The sequence below is a fragment of the Mastigoproctus giganteus genome, chromosome 12 (assembly GCF_048544385.1).
Source record: "Mastigoproctus giganteus isolate SK-2022 chromosome 12, ASM4854438v1, whole genome shotgun sequence".
Lineage (NCBI taxonomy): Eukaryota > Metazoa > Arthropoda > Arachnida > Uropygi > Thelyphonidae > Mastigoproctus > Mastigoproctus giganteus.
This window is the reverse complement of record NC_143586.1, coordinates 38208415-38226230: the sequence shown is the minus strand read 5'-3', so window position 1 is coordinate 38226230 and position 17816 is coordinate 38208415. Positions and strand designations below refer to the sequence as shown.

Here is a 17816-nt window from a genome sequence, read left to right as displayed (position 1 = left end):
TCAGCCACTTTAATTTCAAAAAACCAATTCAGATCATTAAAATGCACTACACTTTCATCGTTATCATATGTTCGGTTATAAGAATCAAATTTAAATGCCTTTGTGATATTTTTCTAAAGCACCTTTCTGGAGATCACTACCATAAAACAATTTGCAGTTTCCAGTTTATTGGACTTTTCTGTTAGTGAAATCTATTATAAACGGGTAGTAAACTTGATCTTATTACATTTGTGATAATACCCATAGCTGGAATTCTGTGGGTTTTTATGTTATTATGGTGAAATGTGTTTCCCCTTCCATGAAATGTTGTTTGTTTGTTATTTGGTTTTTAGGAGCATTAGCAACTAAGGCCATATTGCTCCGGAGGTATGCGGTGGTCATTCCCTGACCTTTCTGCATCCTCCGTATTTGGTGGGCACGGGCTCGAACCCCAGTCTAATCAAGAAGCGTGTGCTACGCACTGCTGCTTCTACACACCTGGCTATGGAGGCACCGTCCACGAAATCTTCAATCATATAGAAAACAAATAAATTTTCAGAATCTTCTCTTCATTCCTATTTTTTTTAAACTTTGTAAACTTGTTACTCCGTATCTCACTTGTGCATATCATATTAGTTACAATTTGTGTATATTAGTTACAATTTGTGTATGCCACATTCTTTGTTGTTGATTGCTTATCTTTTTTACTGTTTTAAATTGTACAACCCCCCCCCCCAAATGTCAGTAAACAGAAATATCAACTAGTTAGTATATACGGGGGTCCGCCGGTATCTGAGTATTCATTATCTGAGGATTTGAAAATTAAAGAATTAAAGCTTTTTCCCTTGAGAAAATTGACCAAGCACTTGAATATTTTTTGTGAGAATGATCTTCATGATCGTGCAACAAAAGTTAAGTGCAAAGTTAAAGATATAACTAAATGCTATGACACAATTTTATCTGAAAAAATACACCAAAAAAACAAACAAACTCTGGATTCATTCTCTATTCATGCAACTGAAAAGTAGTGTAACTTCAATTAACTTTACTTAAACTTACATTGTGCAACATATAATAAAACATGTCTAATAAAATAATTTTCTCATTTTTCAGTTCCTTCATCCATTTTTTACTATGTACAAGTACATAATAAACATGAAAATTTGGTTCCTGTTTTAAGTGGAATTTTCTGGAACCAATTATATATGTACTGGGGATCCTTGTTATCCGACAAAGATTCCCAGTACATATTACAATACATATTAATTAAGCTATGTACATAAGCATACATTTATTTTTATTTTGCTAACCTGTGAAAAATATTCTTCCAATTTTCACATATCATTTAATTTTGTTAATTGGTAATGTAATAAAGTGTAAATTTGTGATCTTTACTTTTATAGCCTGTGGATAATATTCCTCCTATTTTTGCATATTAGAATCAGCATTTAATAGAATTAAAATTCAATTCACAAACCTGATCACAATGACCACGTTTGTAGGTTATTACATAAGTAATAACCTATAAAATCTCTATCTAAATTCAAAATAAAGTAAGTAGCATTACTAGGTCTATAAAGCTACTTCTAGAAGATAAATTAATATGCCAATTAAGTTAATAAAACGGCAGAAAAATTTAAGGACAACTTAGGTTTGCTTTTGTACAGAATTTTCTAATAATTCATTCTTAACAAACTATTCTAATTGATCAATATGCCCAAACATTTCATAATTTGAATACGCCTTCAAGTAGTGATGCACACCACCCAATATTGAAAGAATATCCACAGTGATAGGAACTGGTACTACTTTGCATTTGTTATTTTTGATTTGGTCATTGTCATCACTACTGTCACCTATGATACTACTAGGTCACATTGTATCTACAGCGTTACTGTCCATCAGCATCTGCTTACTTAATAACATTTTCATCCACTGTTACATATTCATTTAATGAAGATGAGATGTTTAATAGTTTTGATATATGATTGAACATCAAGTGTTAGCTCCATTTTGTTTTCTTCAGAAAGTTCAGCCGTTGAGTAGAACAAAATACAGTGCAAATAAAAGTTTTTTTTATTATTTCAGATGGTATTTGACTCTGTGCAGCACATAGCAAGTGGCAGACAATATTTAATATATAATGATGACTCCCAAACCTTGTTTTGAGTGCAGTCATATATTTTCTTAGAAGTAATTTTCTGGAGTGGATTTTTGAATTTTGTATTATGCCCTGGTTGCAGAGCTGTGGGATACTGACATATTTGGTGGGATTAGAACCTGGTTTAATAGCTGTTAATTCAATAATTGTAGATTACTTAAAATACCATTTATAATTGACTTAATATGATAGCATAGCTTAATTTATTATGGTACTCACCTTTTTTTATAATCTGCAATTGATGTTTGAATAGGGTGGATGATAATTTTAATTTAAATTAGGAGTAAGTAAGTTGGGGTTTAAAAATCGAAGTTAAAATATGTGCAAGGAAGTAGAAGTGCACGTCTTCGTCCTTGGTTGTCAATATTAAAGTTGAAAATAAATGGTTAATACTGGAGGCCAATAGCCATAACAAGTGGCTTTCCTTATCCACGTCTTCAGTTGGCAATGATGGGTTGAAAGTGAACGTGTATATTTAAGAAAGCTAAGTTCCCATGATGCTCCTGGTTACATGTGGAAATCTCAGGTGCATGAGATTCCAAGCCGGTGCAATGTTGTAAGGTAGTTTGGTATTTAATACTTGGAGATTGGAATGGTGGCGGAACCGTTCTATGACTAGGGCTTCATATTGGAAGGTTTTAAAACTGGATTTTAATTTGATAATGGGAATGTCTGAGTCTACTAAGGGGGTGTGATTGTGAGATTGAACATGTGATGCTAGTTCTGTATTGGTTTGGCCTGTCTTAAAACTATTGTAGTGGTAGTACGCACGTGTTTTTGATGTTTTAATAGAATCATATTTTGAAGTTGTGCTACCAATGTAACATGCATTGCAGTTAGGTTTGACATTTTATTAGGTAAATAATATTGTTCATATTGCTGATATGATATTTTTGTGTGTCTTTGTATGAATTAAATAATGAGCCAAGTTTATTATAAGTTGAGAATGTGAGGGTGATGTCGGTACCTTTGAATGTGCGGCGGAACTGATTGTAAAAATTACTATGGTATGGTAGGATAATACATAGATTATTATTAGAGGTGTGTTTGGGTGGATTGTTAATATTATTTTGGACGGTGAAAATGTTTTGTTGAATTAATTGAGTAGGGTACCTTCTAGATATGAATTTTGTTGTAAGATATTGAAGTTAATGATTGAGATCGTTTTGTGTAGAACTGTGTTTTATAGCATTGTAAATCTGATTATAAAGAACGGCTTTTTTTATTATTTTTTTTTATGTTAAGGGGGTGGTGCGAATCAAAATCTAGAACTTACAACCTTTTTATTAAATGCTAGATATTTTCGATTTCTCAATCAGATATACCAGCAAATATACGGATTACCTATGGGATTGGGGATCTCAGGCCCCCTTTCTGAAATTTACCTAGCTTCAATAGAAAACTATGTACTACAACCATACCCCCCCCCAGATATAAAATTATTTATAAGATATGCAGATGACATTCTTTTAATAGGACCAAAATCCACAATAGACGATCTTTTCATTAAATTCAATTCAGTACACAATAGATTAAAATAAACCTTAGAACTTGAAGAAAATGGACAAATTAATTTTCTGAACCTCACCATATATAGGAATGACACCAAACTAGGAACAAGAATTTTTAGAAAAAATACCCATACTGGCAAGTACCTACAATTTGATTCGCACCACCCCCTTAACATAAAAAAAGCCGTTCTTTATAATCAGATTTACAATGCTATAAAATACAGTTCTGCACAAAATGATCTCAATCATGAACTTCAATATCTTACAACAAAATTCATATCTAGAAGGTACCCTACTCAATTAATTCAACAAACCATTTTTGCCATCCAAAATAATATTAACAATCCACCCAAACACACCTCTAATAATAATCTACGTATTATCCTACCATACCATTGTAATTTTTACAATCAGTTCCAATAGTTTCATAATTTTTTAGGGTTTTATCCCTGTTTTTTTTATTATGGATAAAATAGTTTTGGTATGCTCAATTTTTTAAAAAAATTTCAGTTTTTGAATAATTGCTTTCATCAACAGCCTTGAAAAGTTCCATTTTAGTCTTAAAGGGCAAATCATTTTGCTTGAGCACCTTTCTTTCCATTTCTCAGGTCTTGTTTCCTGTAAAAAATAAGAATTTTAAAAAACTGTGCCACTTCCACAAAGTCAGTTGTACTTTTACACTACAGAAATACCATGATAAAACATGACTAATACATGCTCCGCAGGCTGTATGAATCAGCACTCTACACAGACTTTGTAACCTTCTGAAAAGGCAAAGCGCAAATGAGTTTAAGGCTCATAAAAACTGTTGTTAACTCTTACCAGATAAATTTCATGGTGGTTATTAATCCTAGTACTGATTCAGAACTGGGAAAAATACTTGGTAATAGTGCTTTTTTGCACTGTTCCTGCTAAGGCTGCAATCCCCTTTTCATGATATTAGGATGTTTCGAGTGAATTTTAATTCTTGAGTCCAAAAAACTTTTCATCTTATCTGATGTTTTACAGTTATCTGGTGCATTTTAACCATATTAAATGTAATGGTGAAGTATCCATTTCCAATGGGACTCTGAAAATATTTCATTTTAACCAATTTTTTGTGTTAAATGTTTTCTCTGTAGTTTGTGGAATATGAGTAAAATTACCATAAAGTGCCCAGTTTAGTATATATTTTTTTACAGGTACAGTGAGCTTCCTAACTGGTGTTTTATCCAGAACTTATCTTCTCTGCAGATCATATTAATTTAGTATTAATTTGGTATTAAACTGATCATTAACACCATTGAAAAACTGTTGTTGTTTTTTTTTTATTTTTGAGGGTTAAATCAAAGGGAGAGGTGTGTGTTTTTGTGTGTATTGAAATAAGAGCATCTACTTGCTTTTGCAGTCTATTTTGGCATGCCATCATATGCTTATAATTGGCAGTGCTAATTAAACCATTTTACAGTGGTTAAAATTGCTTATTAATTAATTATAATTAGCAGTGATAATTAAACTGTTTTACAGTGGTTAAAAATTGCTTATCTTAAAATTGAACCATTTTACAATGGTTTGATTTTAAGATAATCATTTTGTGATTGTGTATAAAGAACATCCTTGCAAAAAAATTATTGGATTTTTTAGTTTCTATAAGTAAAAGTAATTTTCTCTTGTGGGTAAAAGTAATTTTCTCTTGTGGGTAAAAGTAATTTTCTCTTGGAGTGACAGGATTTTGATATTTAATAGTATTTGTTTTTGTGGCCACTATTATTCAATTTAGCAGGCTCTTTCAATACCAAAATTACATTATTCAATCTCAAGTCTAAAGAAGTATAATTGCTCAAAGAAATAATTATGTAATTAGTTTTCACCCAGTTAATTTCCAGACCAAAAGATTTGGCATAATTTAGGAATAAAAAGAAATCAGTTGTCTTTGAAACCTGTACTAAACTTAGCTTAATATCATCCACAAATATTGAATAACCACATGAAAAACCACATCATCATCATCATTAGCATACAAGATAATGCCTTGTTACTTCATAAAATATACTAAAGTTGCTGAAAAGAAACTGACCATGGTTAACTTTACAGAATTCCTATTAAACTTTTTATGCAAAATTGAAATATTAGTGGCAAAGTGTAAAGAAGCAAGTTTATACGGCATCAGCCAAAACAAAAAAATATCCCACCTCATCTGTGCATCCCCTCTAATAATTTGTCTACTCCTTAAACTTATTTACACTAACCACTTCCACCACACCAGATGTAATTTTGTTTCACTAGTCAGTTACTCTCTAGCTGAAAGCAGATTTTCACACATCTGTCTTGCAACCAACCTTTTTCAGTTTAAATTTATGATTTATGTTCCCTTATGTGTGTTGTCTGAGAAAACTCTTTCTCAGTGTGCCATTCCATTTAAAGCCCTAAACACTTCAGTCATATCTCTTTGCAGGTGTCTAGTTTAGAAACACTACAGTTTGCAGAACTGAAGTTTTTCACAGTAAGAATACCCTTTTGTATCCTTGACTTATCACTCTCTCCTAATTCTTTGATAGGATGCTTATGGTGGAAAATAGGTTGACCAGAGCCAATGCCCACGTTGGGAATATGCCTTAATCTTTGCCAGTGGCTGTGGATAGCCTACCAACGAGACTTCTCAGCATAGTAGTGCATAAATTGTATAGGTTTTACTTCTTTTTAGCCATTGCTGACCCACTGCTGGGCAATGCCTCTCCAAAATTTCCACCTTTTTCTATCCAGTGCCATGGTTGGCCAGTTTCCTCCTTCAGAGTTTTACAGGCACCATTAAATTATAAAATGTTTTAGCTCTTAATTCATGCAATTAAAGCCTTTAGCTCTTAATTCGTGCTTTCTACAACATCAACTTTATTGTCTAAAGGCCAGAGGTGCGAACAAAATCTCTCGAAATCAGTTCTTTCTATGGAAATATTGTTCGTTATATGGAAACTATTTTCAATGTAATACCAAGGGGAAATCAAAAAAGTTCACTACATAGAAAATTTCGCTATATGGAAGTTTGTTAAAGAGAGGTCCGACTGTATTTATTATAAATAAATTACCAATGTATCTATTATAACATGTACATTACAAAAAAGATTTAAGAAGAGTTAGAAACCTGCAGACTGTAAAGGACAGACAGAGAGAGAGAGTGAGAGATGAATAATAAGTTGTTCATCTAACTAACTAGAACAAATGAGAGAAAGTGGTAGAAGTTTTTAGGGGTAAAAAGACAACTGTGAAAATAAAACCCAAAGTGTTCTGACAGTAATTAGCCTTATAGTATTGTATGGGACAGAAGTAAGTGATTGCTTTCATTTTATGATGTAATAAAAAACCACTCATTCTAATGAGAGATGAGAGAAAGTGGTAGAAGTTTTTAGGGGTAAAAAGACAACTGTGAAAATAAAACCCAAAGTGTTCTGACAGTAATTAGCCTTATAGTATTGTATGGGACAGAAGTAAGTGATTGCTTTCATTTTATGATGTAATAAAAAAACCACTCATTCTAAAATCAGTTTGTTTTTAGGTAACTTGGCCTTTTGTGACATGTTGACAAATAATTTTAATCATTAATAACTTAACAGAAGATTGTTAAGATTCACTTTCCCTCCTCCTCCTTTTTAAAGTAGTTTTGATAAACTAAATTCACATATCATGAGTGTGTTATTAATTTTATTTCTACTCTTCTATGCTCTTTTCATCGTTATTTACCATGAATTTTATGAGTGACATAAAAAAGCCTATAAAATAACCATGCTATTGAGTACTTATATTATTAAAATAATTGAAATTAAATTCTTATTTATGTATGTTTAGTTGCATCATTTTTATTTTAATCTTCTGAATCATACAAATTAAAAAACTTTGTTTCTTCAGGAATGCCATTTTTGAAAGCTACTTTTGGGATTGCTATATATGTCGAAAACATTTTTTTTTTTTTTTTTTTTCTGGTGAAATCTCCCTTAGAGGCAGACTTTGTTGGCTCTGACTTACTACATCAGTTTTATAGTAGTTATGCCCAAAGTGGCTTTTAAAAATAAGGATCATCAGTTTTATAGTAGTGGCTTTTAAAAATAAGGAATGTTGCAAAAAGAATGCAAAGAACACTACCTGAAAGATATTTTTATTATTTTTAAGAAAAGCAAATTTGTTTCAAATAACATAAAAAGATACAATATAAAACATTGAAATCCTTTCAAATATTATATGTGTATATTAATGTGTTGTACTGATACTGTTTTTGCATTCTTTTTTGTTTTCCCTTATCCCTGTTTGATTACAGGTTTAACTGAAAATCTTGCTTCTGAGCATGACAGCCAGTCTGCTGATGAAAGTATGAAATCAGAAATTAAAGAAAAAGCGAATATTATTTTAGAATTCACTGACCAGGTAAACATGAGTTGAATATACTTTCATATTTATATACAAAGTAGGTCTTCTAGAAATCCATTTGAGAGCACTTGCCTCTGATCTGTTAGGCTGATTTACACATCTTATTGTTTTACTTAGTGCATGATATATGTGTAGAATTCCTTCAGCTGCAGGTGAAATCAATCACAGTTAATCTGTGCTACATATCAGTGCCCGTTGAAATTGGCATCCCTCTTTTAGAGATCCAAAGATAAAAAAAATTTCATGTTTGCCAATATGTACATGCATTTGGTTCTGGATAAAATCAAAAGAAATTCTGCTGCAGCTCAGTGGCTTTATGCAGAAAAACATACTTGTCATACTTGTAAATTGGATGCCAGGTATTTTCGAAATAGGAAATAAGTAAAAGTCGGATGGTGCTAGATCTGGTGAATTGGGGTGTGATCCAGAATTTCAAAGTCGCACTCATGCAGTGCAGCCATGGCAGTGTGAGTAGGTGCATTGTCCAGGTGGAACAAGACTCCTTTGCAGAATTTTTCTTGGTGTTTGTCTTTGATGTTTTTATGCAAACACCACACAAGGTCTATGTAATATGACTCTGTGGCTATCTGACCTTCAGAAAGGTCAGATAGTCTCAGAGGCATATACACAGACCTTGTGAGGTGTTTGCAACTTCATTAGCAACACTCGATCATCATTCAAAAAACTGATGCCCTCACCATACCAGCAATCAACTGGGTTTTTATTTTTTAGGAGATCTGTGTTTTCACTGTTTGGACTGCTCCTTTGTCTCTGGCTGGCTGATGGATCCACATCTCCTCCTCGGTCAGAAACAGGCAGAGGGTAGCTGATTGTTGGAACAAACTCCCATTTGGTGCTGTTGGGGTCAGTAGTTTGAATAAATTCAAGGAAGAACTGGACAAACAGTTAGAGAGGATGGAACAGGTGAAATGGGGTACATACATTAGCATTAGCATTAGTAGAGGCATTTGATGCAAGAAAGCAAGCTTATGCAGCATCAGCCAAAAAAAAAAAAAAAAAAAAAAACCCACTTCCACTTCACCCCTCTGTTCGTTCAAAATACCTGTCCAGCTGAGCCTTAAACTTATTTAGGCTATCAACCTCCACCACAAGGGATGGGAGTCTGTTCCACCAACCAACCACCCGCTGGCTAAAGGCAAATTTCCGCACGTCTATCCTACATCTGTTTTTCCTCAATTTGAATTTATGCCCTCTCAGGTGATTTTTCTGAGCTAGAGGAAGAATCCCATCAGCATTGAGCATGCTTAAACCATTCAAGGCTTTATACACCTCTATCAGATCACCTCGCTGGTGCCTAGTCTCCAGACACTGTAATTTGCAAAACTTAAGCCTTTCTTCGTAAGAGCACCCCTTTGTTCCATTCACTAATCTTGTTGCCCTTCTCTGTACTCGTTCGAGCAGCTCTACATCCTTCTTGAAATGAGGCCTCCAGACCTGTATACAGTACTCTAGGTGTGGCCTGACCATCGCCTTATACAATGGAATAATCACCTCCTTATCCCTGCTGGAAAAATTCCTGTATATCATTGACAATACTCCATGAGCTACTCTTGCAGCCCGTCTGCACTGCTCAGAGAACTTCATATCTGCCTGCACAACCACCCCCAAGTCCCTTTCATTCTCTACCACTGTCAGTCTAGTACCACAGAGTTGATACATTGCTCTGGGGTTGCTGTTTCCCATGTGTAGTACTTTACATTTGTCAATGTTAAACTTCATTTGCCACCTCTCAGCCCATCTGCTCAACCTTTCCAGATCCTGTTGCAGCAGCATAGTGTCAGTAGTGTCCTTGACAACCCTGCCAACCTTTGTATCATCTGCAAACTTGGACATTAAGCTTGATATACCATCATCAATATCATTTATAAATACAGAAAACAATAATGGACCCAACACTGAGCCCTGAGGGACTCCACTAATAACATTAGTCCACGATGAGCAGTGTCCATTAATTACCACTCTCTGTCTTCTCCCCCTCAACCACCCCTTTATCCATAGCAGCAATTTGCCTCCAATGTCACACTGCTCCAATTTGTGTAGCAGTCTTCCATGTGCAACAGTATCAAAAGCCTTTCTAAGATCCAAGTATATAATATCAAAGTTATTCCCTGCATCCAGTTCTTTTGTGACTGCATCATAGTTACTGCATCATCATCATGCATTACCTACTTCAGTGGAGGAAGTTGATGTGCAAGTTGATGAAATGGAAGGAGAAGCTGAAAGAACTGAAGAAGAACAGGAGCACTTGGAGGAAGAAGAAAAAGAACAGCACTTTCATGATGGCCAACTTGAAGAACTTGAAAATCAAGAAGCTGAAGCAGTTCAAGAAGTTGTAATAATTAAAGATGAAGAAAATGGAATATGCAAAGAGCAAGGAACTGATGATGATAACAAGGAAGGAAAAATTATGACAAATCAGACAGAGAAGAACCACCATGATCCTGAATCTAAAGAGGCAAATGTTTTGGAAATTGAAAATGAACACGATCTGGTAATCACAGTGTGTTGGTTTTTTTTTTTTTTTCACTGATGATGTATAAGCTTTTTTTCTTGCATCGTTTGCCACTACTACTACTAATAATAATAATAATTTTAATAATCATTTGCCTCTACTGCTACTAATAATAATTTTAATATTCATTTGACACTATTACTACTAATACTAATAATTTTAATAATCTTTTGACACTACTACTACTAATAATAATAACCTTGCAAGGAAATTTGCTGGATCTGTTTGAAAACAATTCAAGTGTTCACCTGATTTGACTTTTGTGTGTTTTTGATCTTCTGTCAACTACTTTGGGACCCATCATTCTAGCACCTTTTTCATATTGAGAACTTCTGTTATTATGTGTTATGTCAAACTGAGGAAAGACAGTTGTAGAATAGGTGTGTGGAAGTTTGTCTTTAGCCAGCGAGTAGTTGATAGCTTAAATAAATTCCAGGCAGAACTAGACAAACATTTGGAATGAATGGATCAGTGAAATAGGAATGGTTTTTTTTTTTTTTTTTTGGCTGATGCTGTATAAGCTTGCTTTCTTGCATCATGTGCCTCTACTAATGCTAATGTGTATTCAGAGGAGATGCCCAAGATTCTGGCAATATACCGAATTATCACTCATCACCAGATCATACACACTGTCAACTTCTAGAGAGATGGACCTTGCAGGTCTTCCACAGTTTGGCACATCTTCCAGGCTTTCCCTTACTCATTCAAAATTCTGCTGCCCACTTCTTAACCATAGAATTGGAAGGGGAAATCCCCCCCCCAATTGTTGCCACCATATCCTCATGAATTGCCTTTGATGTTAGTCCCCTTTTTTTCCCATTATTGGATGACTGCTTGGTGATTGATTTTGTCCATCTTTCCTCATTCACACACTCTGCTGACTTCAAAACTTGTAATTAAAAAAAAGATGTTATTGAAACTGCTTAAAACTTGGTGGGTTACTATTTGAAGTGTTATGCATTAAGTATAGAAAGTATAGATACCTTTCATACTCATGCCATTTTAAAATGCTCTTTGTATTATCACTCAGTAAAGCACATTCTATCAGGATGTAATCATTTATAGGATTTCAGCCGTGAAATCTCTCTCTCTCTATCTAAATTATAGGAACCTTTAACTCTACTTCATCTCTTAAGTGGTGAAGCTAACTTGCCAGAGCTATTTCAATACTTAAAGTGAATTCAGCTATTTGATAAATTATAAATGAAATCTTTGAATGCATAATTTTCCACATTATCATGTAAGACAAGGCACAATTTGGCCCTGGCAGCCTTTATTCCACCACTACCATCTTTCCCTCCACTGAAGTCAGGCTTGCTGGTCTATAGTTGCCTATCACATTTTTCACACTTCCTTTGTAGATTGGGGATACATTAGTGCTTCTCCACTGTAGGAGGATCATCCCAGAGTCTAGTGATGATTTCATTAACATTCCCAACGGGATGATGTACTCGCATAACAGTCTCTTTTAACATAATGGGATATATACCACCAACTCATGGTCTTACCTTCTCTGAACTTTGTTTGCTTTTCTAATAGATCTCCAAGATTGTTATATTACTTAATTTATAGCAGTCTGATCCCTTGCCACTGTTCCTTCATGATTCAGTGGTCTTTCAACTGTAAAGACTATTGTAAATTCAACTGATCTGCTAATTCTGATGGGCTTTCTGTGAGTTTTCCGTTTAAATCAGATAAGGGTCCTGTTTAACTCTCGTCTTTTTGTATTCAAGTACAAAAATTCCTTGTCTCCATTTTTAGCTCTCTTTTCTAATGATTTCTTATGTTATTAATCTATTTCTCATTAGATTCATATTAAAAAGGAACTCCAGTTATAAAGATACTGATCTGTATAATTCTTATATAGATTAGTATCTTGCAATAGTTTGTAACTATCCCAAGCAGTTCAGTTAAACCTTTTTCTAAAGGTTGGCAGGTATACTGTCACAGTTTCCTATATAGTATCCCTTCTAATCGTTCTTCAGACTACTGAGGAAAGTACCAAAATAGAAGCCGAAACGTCACTATCCTTTGATAAACAAGGCTTTAAGTGCTTCTTAGTTCATTTCTGTGAACTATTACAGAATTAAATATCTTCTTACATGAGGCCAAGTATGCATCTTTTTACTTTCAATTAGTTTAATTTTAGCTTACATATGCCATGCAGAATACATGCAAACTTCCACAACTTATTTGCAAGAATAAGTTTTGAAAGTTGATATTAAAAATTATGACTTTTAATGCTAACTGGTCCATTTTTTTTTTCCTTTTGGCAAATTGTACTATAATAATTGTAATATATTAATATGCTGTATTTCTTTTCTTTTTTTTAATTCATACTTAATAGTGGTTTGTGATTAGAAAAAACTTAAATTAATCCTGTATTTATAGAGTGTGACTCATTTATGATAATTATATCTTAATTCATTTATTTATTCAGAGAATTGTATTTGAAGAAGAAGTGGAAGAACTTACGGAAGAAGTGGAAGAACTTACGGAAGAAGTGGAAGAACAAATTCCGGAAGTTGAAGCAGAATATATTGATGAAACAGAGTTGCTAGAGGAGGTTCAAGAGCTTGATTTAGAACACTCTGTTGAAATGCCAGTGGAGGAAGTTGATGAGCTAGTTGATGAAATAGAAGGAGAAGCCGAAAGAACTGAAGAAGAACAGGAGCACTTGGAGGAAGAAGAAAAAGAACAGCACTTTCATGATGGCCAACTTGAAGAACTTGAAAATCAAGAAGCTGAAGCAGTTCAAGAAGTTGTAATAATTAAAGATGAGGAAAATGGAACATGCAAAGAACAAGAAACTGATGATGATAACAAGGAAGGAAAAATTATGACAAATCAGACAGAGAAGAAGAACCATGATCCTGAATCTAAAGAGGCAAATGTTTTGGAAATTGGAAATGAACAAGATCTGGTAATCACAGAAAAGCAGATTCAAGGTGTTGAAAAATTCCAAAGTCATGAAGAGGAAATTGAAGTTCAAGGAAGGGAAACAGAAATCCAAGAACAGGAAGCAGAGATTCAAGGAGAGGAAAAAATCCAAGAACAGGAAGCAGAGATTCAAGGAAAGGAAGAAATCCAAGAACAGGAAGCAGAGATCCAAGGAGAGGAAGAAATCCAAGAACAGGAAGGAGAGAAAGAAGAAATACAGGATAATGAAACAGAAGCCAAAGAAGAGAAAATTCTTCAGGAAATTGAAGAACCACAAGAACAAGCCAAAGAGGAGACTGATAAACAGGCATTTGAACAGCCACAAGAACAGCAAACTGACAGAACTAACAGTGAGGAAATTCAAGAATCCCATGATATAGAAAACCCAGATTCTTATGGAACCCAAGACCAGCAAACTGAAGAAATAATTTTAAGTCCAGATGATAAAGATATGCAGGAAAAAGAAACTAATACAGAGCATGCTCAAGATAAAGATCAACAGTTGCATATCACTGGGAGCACAGAGCAATTTCATGAAAACAATATAACTAGAACAGAAAAAGCTACAGATTCAGGTGATGGCCAGGCTCAAGGAGATGATATGAAAGCATGTGAAGTAGAAACAAATATTAAACAGGAGCGTAATGGAAACATAGATGATGACCTGTCTCACACAGTTAATGACAAGGCTAAAGGAGATAAAGAACAAGTTAAAGATGCTGAAGTTATTGAAATGGTTCAAAAAGATAAAGATGTAGTGGAAGCTCAGGCATCCCATGAAGCACAACTGATTTGTGAGACTGAGGTGGAAAATCTTGAAGAAACTCAATTGAAATCAGAGGAGAATAAAGAGGAAAGAAAAATGGACATATCATATGAGGGTATGTTAGTGAATTGATTTATTACCTTCTTCGTTATATGTATATGCATTTTTATTTTATTTTATTGGTAGTAATTATAAACAGCATCTTCATTTATTTTATTTTCCAAAACGGTACTAGAAGTAAATTGAACAGTATTTATACTTTCCTTTTGGAAGTACTATAGAGGCCCCCTTATCTAATGTGATGAGGAGCAATAGTTGGTCAGTTAATTTAAAAGTTGATTAAAGTGAGGAGTTGTGAAAAAAATATACATATGTGCCTTAAAAATTTTATTTTCACTTAAAATATACATACATGTACATTCATTTATATAAAATCAGTCATTTTCTCCTGTTTAGATAATGAAATAATGAACATTTTGCATCATAATCCTCTACTTTTTTTTTTTTTTTATAAGTATCACATTGTCAACTGTTCAATCACTGTTGCTCAATAGAATGTTATGTTATATTAAACAACAGAATGATTCAGTAGTCAACAATGTGATATTTTATATGCTGTGTTATAAACACACCTTTGAGCTGTATCTGAAGTGTTTTTGCCTGCTCTGTGAGAAATTTTTGGCCCTGAATTTGATTCAATCTCTTTTTCATATTTTGATCTGCCTTTTCCTTCATGGTGTGTATGCATTTTGCATTGTCCATATTTAATTTTCCAACAGTTGAATCCATTGCTCTTGCTGAAAACCTTTAGAATCTTCAATTTTTCTGAAATCAGTTAATAAGCTGTGTTATTCACCATCTTCTTGTAGTTGTTGAGGAGGCGCCTCCATGGGCAGGAGCAGCGGTGCATAGCATACGCCTCTTGATTAGACTGGGGTTCGAGCCCGTGACCACCAAATACGGAGGATGCGGAAAGGTCAGGGAATGACCACTGCATATCCCCGGAGCAATATTAGATTCTAATGCTCCTAAAAACCAAATAACAACAATAAGTTGTTGAGGACTTTCATTAGTGTTGTCAATCTTGGATCAGAGTTTTCTCTAAAATTTAGTAAATATTGAATTTAGAATTTCATTCCATGTTAGTACTATATTGTAGACACATCTTGGATATTAATGAATTTTAGTGATTCTGTAAGAACTATATTCATGTCTTCTTTTATTTTTTTTAATTAACTCTTTTTAATTAAATTTTGACTCAGTCATTCATCTATTTAGACATTATAGAACCCCTTGATCAATAGGCTGGATCAGGGGGATGAATAGTAAAAGCATGGCCTTCTTTAAGTTATTCACAGTTGAGATTAATAAATCTGATTGATAAATGAGATAAACAAATAAATTAATAATATGTGAAGGAGTATCCAGAAATCTCATAGTCATAGCCTTTTCAGTTAAGCTTATTTTCTTCAAATACATGACAAATTCATGAAAACACAAATTCATGCAGAGTTCATCCATGCTGATTTTTGAGAGTAAAGTGATAAAGATGAAAAATTGACATTTTTAAAAGCTTTAGGATTAGTTTATTTATCAACAACAAAAAGCAGGAATTTGTGAGTTCCACTTACAACAAACTACAATTCTCTCTGGTGGTTACTACAATTCTCTCTGGTTTTATTTGTAACCTGGCACTGCAGACTCTACTTTTTGCCATCATTTTTGTAGGTAATATCTAATTTAGGCCTGTGTTATCCATATTCTAAAATTGTTTTCCAATCCAATTTTCTCTGATAAATTGATAAGTGAAAATTGATAAGTGACTTAAGGTCACTTATCAATTTTCTGATAAGTGACCTTAAGTCTTATTTTTGAGCATCAGGCTGATCAGGGGATAATCTCACTCACATTCAATTCATCAGTCACTTGCGGTAAAACTTTTTATCCCATCAATCTTTTGAAGGCTAAAACCTTTCTTCCAATGCTGCTTTTAATCTGGTGATTGGCGTTTTGCGTTGCTTTCTTGCATAAACTATAATCATAATGCATTGTCTGCTATCTCTAATGTTGGTTTCTTTGTAGTGGAGCGAGAACTTAACAACCCTTGTGAAACAAGGGTGGTAGAATATGAAAAAGACCTGGGAGTGATTGTACAGTCAGATATGAAGTTTTCTGAGCAGTTTGGACAGGCTGCCAGAGTAGGTCATGGTGTATTGTCAATGATATACAGGAATTTTGCTAGCAGGGAAAAGGAGATGATTATCCTTTTGTATAAGGCAATGGTCAGGCCATGCCTTGAATACTGCATACAGGTCTGGAGGCCTCATTTTAAGAAGGATGTAGAGTTGCTTGAGCATGTACAGAGAAGGACAACAAGATTGGTGAGGAGAATGAAGGGATCCTCTTACCAAGAAAGGCTTAATTCTGCAAATTTCAGCGGCTGGAGACTAGGCACCTGCGAGCACAGTTATAGAATAGATGTGTGGAAATTTGCCTTTAGTCAGTGGTGGTTAATTGCTGGAACAAACTTCCATCTGTCATTGTGAAAGTTGATAGCTAAATAAATTCAAGGAGGAACTGGACTAACTTTTAGAGGGAATGGTTGTGTGAAATTGTTTTTTTTTTTTTTTTTGGCTGATGCTACATAAGCTCATACGCTTGCTTTCTTGCATCACATGCCTCTATTACTAATGTAAAATCCTAGTTTATGATTTTTTCCAATCGTTTACAATTGTCTTACTCACCTAATTCAACACTAATTTTTTTTATAGATTCACCTTTTTTGAGTCTTTTAAGAGCATCCAGCTTAGTTTTCATAGAAACAACTTTCCTTTCTCCCCCACATTTCATTAATTTATGTAATATTTAATTAATTTACCGTAATTACATAATAAATAATTTTACTGGTGTGCAGACATGATTTGGAACAAACACATAACTGACCTCTTGAGATTTTTTTTTTTTTTTTGGTAGTTGTTGGCACATCGGCTTCTGTGGCCATAATGCACCTCCCCAAGGTTTTTGCAGTACTTTGAGCCCGAGGCAGGATTCAAACCCGCAACCTTTGGGTTGCTAGGCAGGCACTTTACCCACCCTGCTAGCCTGGTTGGCCCTCTTGAGATGCATACAACTCAATGGGGAGGCATGGTGTGCTACACTAGCCTATGAGCTGTAAGCATACTGGACCAGTGTCCATGGCACAGTGCAGTGTGTTAGGAATTAGACAGTATGGTTTAAAGGGGGAAGCATCAGTTAATTCAGCAAATCAATTAAGCAGAGGTCAGTTACAAGGGTTTCTACTGTATTCTGTATATACCTATTTTCTCATATAAAAGAAAATGTTCAATATTTTTGTCATGTGGTTTTGGAATAGTAACAATGAAGAAAGTTAATCAGGCCAAATGATTCAAGGAAACAGATCTATTCTACTACTGCCAAAAAAGAATAATAATTAAAAAAAAACAAACAAACAAAAAAACTCTGAATCAGCTATAATTTGTCCATTGCTAAAAAGGAACTATCGAATTCTGC

General features: G+C 34.1%; 1 protein-coding gene across 1 annotated transcript in view; it reads left to right on the top strand.

The window, feature by feature from the left end:
* The window catches only part of LOC150076907 (uncharacterized), a 153295-nt gene that overhangs the window by 101421 nt on the left and 34058 nt on the right, over positions 1-17816 (top strand). The window contains exons 10-11 of the mRNA XM_090385727.1: positions 7937-8043; positions 13020-14400. Coding sequence (XP_090241853.1) covers positions 7937-8043; positions 13020-14400 — 1488 coding nt within the window. The remainder of the gene's footprint in view (positions 1-7936; positions 8044-13019; positions 14401-17816) is intronic.